The sequence below is a fragment of the Erinaceus europaeus genome, chromosome 7, assembly GCF_950295315.1.
Source record: "Erinaceus europaeus chromosome 7, mEriEur2.1, whole genome shotgun sequence".
NCBI lineage: Eukaryota > Metazoa > Chordata > Mammalia > Eulipotyphla > Erinaceidae > Erinaceus > Erinaceus europaeus.
Window position 1 is genome coordinate 1,918,073 of NC_080168.1, and position 10,000 is coordinate 1,928,072.

At 61.0% G+C, this 10,000-nt stretch overlaps 1 protein-coding gene across 13 annotated transcripts in view; it reads left to right on the top strand.

Moving 5' to 3' along the window:
- Positions 1-10,000, top strand: part of SPEG (striated muscle enriched protein kinase) — a 75,762-nt gene that overhangs the window by 28,086 nt on the left and 37,676 nt on the right. For 10 of the 13 annotated variants that reach the window (XR_009550602.1, XR_009550601.1, XM_060193646.1 and 7 more), the window contains 7 exons: positions 2,170-2,345; positions 2,548-2,636; positions 3,899-4,074; positions 6,236-6,496; positions 7,264-7,422; positions 7,997-8,186; positions 8,261-8,484. Coding sequence is in view for 11 of the 13 variants with exons in the window: in XM_060193646.1 (XP_060049629.1) it covers positions 2,170-2,345; positions 2,548-2,636; positions 3,899-4,074; positions 6,236-6,496; positions 7,264-7,422; positions 7,997-8,186; positions 8,261-8,484 (1,275 nt within the window). In the remaining 2 variants the exon portion in view is untranslated. Of the gene's footprint in view, positions 1-1,089; positions 1,309-2,169; positions 2,346-2,547; positions 2,637-3,898; positions 4,075-5,146; positions 5,907-6,235; positions 6,497-7,263; positions 7,423-7,996; positions 8,187-8,260; positions 8,485-10,000 lie in introns of those variants that run through there. The other 3 variants (XM_060193645.1, XM_060193648.1, XM_060193649.1) reach the window with 3 other exon arrangements.

The window sequence follows — 10,000 nt, forward strand, 5'->3', positions numbered from 1 at the left end:
CTGCTTCACAGACTGTGAAGTTTCCTCCTGCAAGTGGGACCTAGGGGTTTGAACCAGGGTTCTTGTGCATTGTAACAAGGGCACTCGTCCTCTGAGCATCTGGCTGGCTTGACAACTGGGCCTCCCACGCTGCTGTCCCCCTGGCTGCCACCAGGGGTCTCTGCAACGCCCGCACCTGGGAGCCTCCTCACTCAGCATTGCAGGACTTGGAGGTGACCCTGGAGGTCACCAGGCTCTTAGGGCAGGAGAGCCATGCCTGTGACACCAGCACCAGCAGATGGCTGCAGCCCTGCTGAGAGTCTCCTGGCCACTGGCTGCCCTCCCACCCCAGCCCCTGTGGCCTCTCCTCTGGCCCTCCCCATCCCTCCCTTGGCAGTACCGCAGAGGCAGGCCGTGACTTGGGAATGTGGCCTTGGGCGGCCGTGAGGGAAGGGACACTCAGTCTCCTCATCAGCTGCCCTGTGTCCCCAAGTCCCTTCCCCACCCCCAGTGCCGGTGTTTGTGCGGATGTAGAGGGAAGTGGCCGCTGTCTCCCCCACCCGCCCTGCCCCACCACCGGCTGTTGTCTCTGATGAGGTGGAGGGAGGGGAAGGGGGGCAGACCTGGTGCCCCGTGGCCTACTGGGTCCTGGGTCACACGCTGTCGGGCTGGGAATGGGGGGAGGCAGATGTGGGGTTCCGGGCCCTCTCTAGTTTGGGGGCTTCTCTCTGGGAAGGAGACTGTCTCCGAACCCTGGGGGAGATGTGGTGTGGCCTGGCACTAGCATCTGGGGACTCTGGGGACTCTGGGGACCTGAGGATCATTCGCAGCAAGGGGCCCCCTCAAGGGGCCTCCTCTGATGGTCATGTAGGTAAGGGGGGGCGGGGAGGGATGAGGGGATGCTGCAGCTCTCCCCCAAGGGGACCCAGGCACTTGACTGCCACCAAGGAGCACTGGTGACTGGTGATGGGCCTAGAGCTGTAAGGAGAAAAAGGCAGATCCCAGCAGGAGCTGTGGCTAAATACAGCCCTGCCCCTCCCCGCTCCTCCCCCTGCCCAGTGCAGGCTGTGGTCTCACAGGCACCACCTTCCTGGGAGGCCAGCTGCCTGCCTGCCACCAGCCGTCCCCGCCCCGCCAGCCCCCACCCCTCCGCACCCTCCCCCTGCCCTCCCTCCTTTGCAGAGACTGCCTGCAGGGTCAGTGAGCGGGGGCAGGCAGGCCGGGCTCCCTGGGGAGCGGGCAGTGGGCAGTGGGTGCTGGGCAAGGCCAGCTGTCAGGCCAGAGGCCTCTCAGGAGGTGCAGCCTGGGGTCCAAGTGCAGAGTCTTGGGGTGAGTTGGGGTGCAGCCTTTTGGAGGGGGGAGAGAGGGTGTGCCCTGGGCCACAGGGGCTTGAGGTGGGGGGACAGGAGGAGGGGCCAGGCGGACTCATGTCTGTATTTGGCAGTCGGAGGCCAGCCAGCACGGAGCCTGGGCCCCTGGCCAGCTGCGGGGCGGGGGGGGGGGAGTGGGGGGGAGGGTGTCAGGCCTGGGGACTCCCCTCCCAGGGAGCAAGCCAGAGCTGCTGTCCCTCCTCTCATCCCCAGCCTTCTCTGCCCTTCTCTGGGAAGGGAGGGGAAGACTCAGAGTCCTCCTGCTTTTCCCCCAAAAAACTCTGAGGATCTGAGTTTCAGGGTGGGGGGCCAACAGGTGCCTGGGCATCTGGGGCAGGAAGCTGAGAAGGGAGAGGGGGAGGGTGGCTGGCCCGGCCTGAGCTCAGCATGGGGCTCATCTGAGACAGAGTCCCTCTGTCCAGGCCCAGCTCACCCAAGAAACGGGTGTCCTGACTGAGCCGTCCAGGGGTGCATGAAGGGTGCCTGAGCCACCCACATTGGGACTCCAGGCCAAGAATGGGTCCCTACTCTAGTGGAATTCCAAGTGTCCCATGAGGCTCAGAGAAGCTCCGCTATCAACTCCCTGTGGCTTCTCCCATTTAGCGGGTGTGTGTGTCTGGGGAGGGGAGGCGGGTGAGCTCACAATGGAACAAAAATCTCGAGGGCTCTGGAATGGGACACACGTGGGTCAGGTCCCCCAGTGGGCAGGTGGGAACTCCAGGAAGTCAGGGACTCCATGACTGGACCCTGGGGCTGGACATTCAGAGATCTCTGTGCCCTGCTGTATCTCTCTGTGCCACTGTCTCTGTCTCTCCTCCAGGCGGCTCCACGTCCCCATTCAGCAGCCCCATCACCTCAGACGAGGAGTACCTCAGTCCCCCCGAGGAGTTCCCTGAGCCTGGGGAGGCCTGGCCCCGAAGCCCCACTATGAAGCCCAGCCCCTCCCAGAACCAGCCTCCCTCCGACTCTGCCTCCAAGGCGCCCCCCACCTTCAAGGTTAGACTCCTGGAGCCCCCAATTCCCGGGCGCCCCCATTCCTTTGTGTGCAGCCCCCCCTTTAGTTTTGTTCCCATCACCCCTTCTTACACAGAGCCTCTGTCAGGCTGGAGTGGGAGGACCCTCTGTCCCAGGGCCCCCCACCCCCAGGAGCCAGACCTGGGTCCCAAATGTGTCCCCTGACACTGGGGTGCCCTCCCAGGTCTCACTGATGGACCAGTCGGTGAGAGAAGGCCAGGATGTCATCATGAGCATCCGGGTGCAGGGGGAGCCCAAGCCTGTGGTCTCTTGGTGAGTAATCACCTGCCCACGCCCCCCATTCCAGGCCTGGCCTGCTAAGGTAACTGGTGGGGAGAGGGGGTGGCCTTGCCCGGGGGGCCTCATCCCTGGCACTAGGGCGTCGCTGGCTGGAGGGAGGGGTTAGAAGCCAGATGATCTTTGGGCAGTGAGTGGGGGGTGAGGGGTGGGGAGGGGCCTCAATGCTGGAGAGCTGGCCCCAGTGAGGCCTGCTGCCAGAGACATGTGCCAGCTCAATGCCTCATTCTCCCAGAAATGCTGACCACTGAGCTCACTCCACTTTTTTTTTTTTAAGATAGAGCAGAGGCAGAGAGAGACAGAGACAGAGACCACAGCACTGAAGCTTCCTTCAATGCAGTGGGGGCCAGGCTCACATCTGGGTCACTGACATGGCAAAGCAGCACACTCTCCCGGTGAGCTATTTGCCAGCCTCAGTCTACTTTTTATTGGCCTGGGTTGTGTTTTTTTTTTCTTTAGAAACAATATTTATGTATTTACCAGACCCCTGCTCAGTGCTAGTTTACAGTAGTGCTGGGGATTGAACTGGGTACCTCAAGCTGCAGGCATGAAAAAAGTCCGTTATGTAACCCCCCATGATATCTTCCCAATACCCCCTTCCCTTATTTTTATTATTTATTTTTTCCCCATGGTACTTTAGAGGGACTTTGCATTTCACTGCTTCAGTGGGCTCCTGTTTGGTTCTTTTAACCTCAGGAAGAGAGAGAGAAAGAGACCCACAAGTGGACTCTTTTTTTTTATTATTATTAACCTCAGATAGGAATGGAGAGAGACAAGTAGACACCCCAGCACTGCTCCACTGCTAGTGAGGCTTCTCCTATGTGTGGTGCTCCCAGGGGTGCCGGGGGCCCAGGCAGGTCCTTGTACCAGGCAAAGGGCACTCTGTACCTAGCAAGCTATCTCTGGCCTTGGGCTTATTACTATTATGTTCATTTTTAATTGTCTAGTCTCCAATGCGGGACTTTTAAAAACCATCTTATGGTCTTTCATCTCCCTCCGGGGAAGCGAGAAAGCTCTTGGCTCATGTACGTAAATGACAGAGAGAGATGGGGACATTGAAGGAACACTTAGCGTCCTGAAGCTTCTGGAGAGAACAGGGATGGCCCCAAAGGTGATCTGGCCCTGTCGCCCGAGGGTGCTGGTCTGCGGAGGAGTCCGGGATTGGCCGGATGGGTGAAGGTGTAGTGCAGGGGGAGACCTCAACCTGAGTCCCCTGCCCACGCCTCCTTCCTCCCCAGGCTACGGAACCGCCAGCCCGTGCGCCCGGACCAGCGGCGCTTCTGGGAGGAGGTGGAGGGAGGGCTGTGCCGCCTGCGGATCCTGGCGGCCGAGCGGGGCGACGCCGGCTTCTACACCTGCAAGGCCGTCAACGAGTACGGTGCCAGGCAGTGTGAGGCCCGCCTGGAGGTCCGAGGTGAGTGGCTCAGGCCCTCCCGGCCCCTGGCCCTGACCCCAGGCCCAGCCCATGCGGTTGCTCATCTTCTATCTTGGTTGATTGATTGGAGGCCCAGAGAGGGCAAACGACTTGCCCAAGGCCACACAGCACATAGTGGGCTCTGCCTACTGCACCTGCCCCCTCATGCCAGCCGGAGACCCGCTTCCTGTCATCACAGGTCCTGAGCCATTCTCCAGTGTCCCCCACCCAGACCCGCCCCCTTGCACTCCCCAGCACCCACCTTGCCATGCCCTCGCTCTGCTCTTCTGGTTGGGGGTGTGGGGTGGCCTTGGGGGAATGTCTGATCACTGGACCCGTTCGGAGGAGCTTTTGGGGTGACTTAGGTGTAGAGCATCATGGGAAGGGGGCACGGTGGTGAGCAGTCGCTGCAGGGGGCTGGGTCCTCGGGGTCCAGGCAGAGGGACGGGGAATGGGGCCTGTCAGGCTTGCTGCCCCAAGGGCTGACCTTCCATTTTCCCTGAGGACAATTCAGAGGACCCCCCTCATCAGCTCCCCACTCAGCTGTCACCCCCCTTCCCTGCCCACAAGATGCCAGCTCACTCAGTCTGGTGAGCCCAGCTCTGCAGTGTCCCGGAACACCCACCCCCGGGGCCCCTGCTGGAATGGACACTGCACAACAGCCCCGGGGGGGGGGGAGGGTCTCTGCCCGTCATCCTGCTTGAGTCACCCTGCCCTGTAACCCCCCTCCTGGGGTCGCCCCTGGGCTCCTCTGTGTTGACGTTCTCCTGCAGCACCCCCCATCCCCGGCCGCACCTCTCCCCTGGCCTGCTCTTAATGCCCTGCCTTGCCTCTGCCTGGCTTCTCTGTGTTAACTCACGTCTGGTGCTTCTCTCTTTGGGATTCCTGCCGACATCCCCTCCCCTAGACTTTGGGGTGCTCCTGAGGCCCCCACCAAGGGCCGCCCTGGGGGCAGCCCCCTACACGCCCTCCATCAGCTCCATCAGACGGGGCCGTAGCTAGGTCTGCGTGCGCGCGCGTGTGTGCTGCACTAACCTGCCGCTTGCTGACTGAGGTTTTTGTCTGTACACAGGCGAGTGAGCTCAGGGGGCCGCCTGCGCTCCCCCCGCTGCCCTCCGAGCTGCGCCCCTGTCTCAGGCACCTCTCGGACCTGCTCGCTGGGTTTCACTGCCTCCTGCCCACAGACCCCGCCGGCCCGCCGGCCCGGACCCTACCTCCCCTGCCCTGCCCCCCCTCCCCAGCTCACCCAGGGATAACCCGTGGGCCTCCCTCCCTCTCTGTGTGGACACATAACTGGGCAGGCCGGGGGCACAGGGACTGAGTGGCAGGAATGGGGCAGCCGGGGGCTTAGTCCAACCCCACCTTCCCAGTCTCTCCCCAAAGCGGTGTACCCACTGAGCACATATGGGCTACTGCTGCAGGCCCTGTCTGTCTCTGTCTGTCTGTCTGTATGTCTGTGGCAGTGAGGAAACACGCCTCGTCTCGGGGGTGAACACGGCAGGACAGAGGGTTCCTGAAGAGGTGGGGGGGGGGGTTTTAAAAGCACTGACCATTCCAGAAACGGATTTCAGATGGCACAACGCTTTCTGTAATATTTCCCAAGAGACCAAAAGTCAGAGGCCCTTGGCCCCTGCTGTGTTCCAAGCCCACTTGGGGGTCTCCTTGTTGCCCATTAGGAAGAGGGGCACCCTGCCTGGGAATGAGGGAGGCTCCCCAAGCTTGCTGTGCAGAGGGGGGCTGCTGGGGGTAGGGCCGTGGATGTGGAGCTCTTGGGAAATTCCTGTTTGGCAGCTCAAATAAAGTCCAGTTTATACCCAGCTGCTGTGCTGTGTTGGCTTTCTCCTTCCGCCGCCGCCTCTGACCCTCTGTGGCCCTCTCCATCCCCTCCCTCTCCAGAGTCCCCACTCCCCAGTGCAACTGGGGTGAGCCCTCTGAAGCCATGTCCCCACACCCCCCCCCACCCGCACACCCTTTCAGAACTCCTTCCTAAAAGTCCTGGCTGTCCGGGGGAGGGGGATGTTCTCCAAAGGAACAAAATGCATCTCTCTCTCTGTGTCTGTCTGTCTGTCTCTCTGTGTGTGCGTGTGTGCGTCTCCCTGTCCTGTGTGTCTCCGCTCCACGCGTGAACCCCCCATGGCCGCTCCCTCCCCCCGCCACCCAGCACACCCTGAAAGCCGGTCCCTGGCCGTGCTGGCCCCCCTGCAGGACGTGGACGTGGGGGCCGGGGAGATGGCGCTGTTTGAGTGTCTGGTGGCGGGCCCTGCCGACGTGGAGGTGGACTGGCTGTGCCGCGGCCGCCTGCTGCAACCCGCGCTGCTCAAATGCAAGATGCATTTCGACGGCCGCAAGTGCAAGCTGCTGCTCACCTCCGTGCACGAGGACGACAGTGGTGTCTACACCTGCAAACTCAGCACCGCCAAAGGTGATGCGTGGCGCGGGGCAGGACCTGCAGGGGGCGCGGGGCGCGGGGCGCGGGGCGCGGGGCGGCGTCAGACACCTGCAAACCGGGCTTCCAGAGCAGCAAGTGGTGCAGTGCGCCCGCCTCAGCCAGAGCCGCACTGCAGTTGCTCCTGGTTAACAGACTGCCAGAGCTGCCCAGGGGTTCCAGCCCCCCACCCCCGCCCCAGGCCAGGCGAGTGACTTTGGAGAAAGTCACTTCATCTCCCAGAGCGTGGAGAATATTCATCCCTGGGGCAGAGCCGGGAGAGGGGAGCCGTGCAAATGGCAGAGGGTGGCATGTATAAGGGACGGTGCGGGCCCCAGCACCTCGTAAATGTCACCATTAGAATGATGGGTGGCATCTCTGACTGGCTCACTTGACCTCGTTTGGAGAGGGGAGATAAGGCCTCCCCAGGTTGTGGCGCTCAGCGGCTTAAGATGTGGTCCCCCTCAGGACTCTCTTTGGGGAGGGGGGTTGAGGTGTGGGGCAGTGGTGGCACCAGCTCCGAGCCTGATGGGAGGGAGTGTGGGCACCACTCACCCAGGTGCCAAGGCTGAGAAGGGAGGACTAGCTGGGCGTGACTGAGGCAGGGAGGGTACCCCATCCTGACCCTGGCCCACCCGCCATTGCCAGCTGGGTTCTGCCTCCCCCCTACCCGTTTTGCACTGGGACAGATCCTGTGGGTTTGGGGGTGGGGGTGCTGGCAGTGCTGACCGGCTTCTCCTGGCATACCATCCCTGCGGCCACAGATGAGCTGACCTGCAGCGCGCGGCTGACTGTCCGGCCCTCGCTGGCGCCCCTGTTCACGCGGCAGCTGGAGGATGTGGAGGTGCTGGAGGGGCGCGCTGCCCGTCTAGACTGCAAGATCAGCGGCACCCCACCGCCCAGCGTCGCCTGGACTCGGTTCGGTAGGGCCCTTGCCACGCTGCCCGTCAGGGGAGTTGCCCCTGTAACCCCAAAGCCTAGGCCGAGTGGCACCCAGAGGGGCCCCCCGCTGCCCATTTTGGGAAAGCCCTGGCCATCCTACTGAAGTGGGGTGTTGCCCCCCACATCCCCAGAATTTAGGCTGGGAGGTGCCTGGAGGGCCCTCCTTCCTATTTGGGGTACCTCTACCCTCACCCCCTGGATCTGGGCTGGTGGGCCTCTGACTATGCAACTCATGTTGCTAAGGAGCCTGGCTACCTCCCAATGTGGAGATCACCCCACACACCCCAGAGTCCTGGCTGGGGACACCCGGAGGGTCCCTGACTGTGTGACACCTTTTGCTAGGGCCCTCACCACCCTGCCCGTGTTGGGGAGGGGTCCCCTCCCTATGCCTTCAGAACCCAGACTGGGGGACACCCAGAGGGCCCATGACTGTGAGACTTACTTTACTAGAGCCCTGGCCACCCTCCCACACATACACCCCTAGAAGCCCGGGTTGGGGGACACCCGGAGGACCCCTGACTGTCTGCACCGCCGTCCCCCCTACCCTGTCCCCAGGCCACCCCTTGGAGGAGAGCGAGAACCTACGTCTGCAGCAGGACGGCGGCCTGCACGCCTTGCACATCGCCCGAGTGGGCAGTGAGGACGAGGGCCTCTACGCGGTCAGCGCCACCAACGCCCACGGCCAGGCCCACTGCTCGGCGCAACTCTACGTAGAGGAGCCACGCAGCGCGGCCTCGGGCCCCAGGTAGCAGGAGCCCCCTCCCTACCCGCCCCGCCCCACCGACCCCTCGGAGGGCCCTGACAGCTGCGTCCCCGTAGCTCCAAGCTGGAGAAGATGCCGTCCATCCCCGAGGAGCCCGAGCTGGGTGAGCTGGAGCGGCTGTCCATGCCCGACTTCCTGCGGCCGCTGCAGGACCTGGAGGTGGGGCTGGCCAAGGAGGCCATGCTCGAGTGCCAGGTCACCGGCCTGCCCTACCCCGCCATCAGCTGGTTCCACAACGGCCACCGCATCCAGAGCAGTGAGGACCGGCGCATGACTCAGTGTAGGTGCCGCCGGTCGCTGCCTGCCCTAGCCCTTGGCCTCGGGTCTGCTGCTCTTTCTTCTCCCCCCTTTTGTTTGATAACACAGAGAGAAATTGAAAGGAGAGGAGGGAATAGGGAAAGAGACAGACAGACAGCTGCTGTACTTGCTTCACCACTTGTGAAGCTTCCCCACTGTGGGTCTCAGAGAGCAGGGGCTCGAAACCAGGTCCTCAACTGGGTGGACCCCAGTCTAGTCTCTTCCTTTTCTTTCTTAAGATTTCTTGGGGGAGTCGGTGGTAGCGCAGTGGGTTGGGCGCAGGTGGCGTAAAGCGCAAGGACCGGCGTAAGGATCCCGGTTCAAGCCCCCGGCTCCCCACCTGCAGGGGGGTCGCTTCACAGGTGGTGAAGCAGGTCTGCAGGTGTCTGTCTTTCTCTCCCCCTCTCTGTCTTCCCCTCCTCTCTCCATTTCTCTCTGTCCTAACAATAATAACAACAACAAAGGCAACAAAAATGGGGGGAAATGGCCTCTGGGAGCAGTGAATTCATAGTGCAGGCACCATGCCCCAGCAATAACCCTGGAGGCTATATGTACATATACATATACATATACATATACATATACATATACATATACATATACATATACATATACATATTATTACTTACTAATGAGAGAAGGAAGATGACAAGAGGAAGCTAGAGTGACTCTCTAGCATATGTGATGCTGGGGATCAAACCCTTGTGTTTGAGAGTCCAGTGCTTTGTCCACTGTGCCCCCTCTAGGCCTCAAGGATCTCTTTTTCTAGGTCGGGGATGGGGCATCTGGGAAAGGGAGTCCAGAGCCGCTGTGAGGTCACTGTCCCCCGCGGGCAGCCTCCCTGCCCGCACTGTGCCGTCTGCTGAGTCACCAGTCTGGTCTCAGTGCCCATTAGCACTTACAGGACAGGCAGCAGTGCAACCCCTGCTGACCAGCAGTGGAGTCCCAAGAATGTTCCAGACCCCTGCACACCACGGTTTCCTCATCTATAACAGGCGTGTGAGGGATTAAAGCAGTGAGTCCATATACTGCCCCAAAGCGGGGCCTGGACAGCAACAGATAGTCAGGAAGTGGCCATTTTTTCTTTTTTTTTTTTTTTTGTCATTTCTTTTCTTCTATTTCTTTCCTTCTTCCTCTCCCTCTCTCTCTGCTATCAGGGTTATCACTGGGGTTTTCTGCCTGCATAACTCCACCACCTCCCACATAGCCTTACACTTATTTATTTATTTATTCCCTTTTGTTGACCTTGTTTTATTGTTGTAGTTATTATTGATGTCGTCGTTGTTGGATAGGACAGAGAGAAATGGAGAGAAGAGGGGAAAACAGAGAAGGGAGAGAAAGACAGACACCTGCAGAACTGCTTCACTGCTTGTGAAGCGACTTCCCTTGCAGGTGGCAAGCCAGGGTCTTGAACTGGGATCCCTACGCAGGTCCTGGTGCTTTGTGCCACCTGCGCTTAACCTGCTGTGCTACCGCCTGACTCCCCAGAATCTTACTTT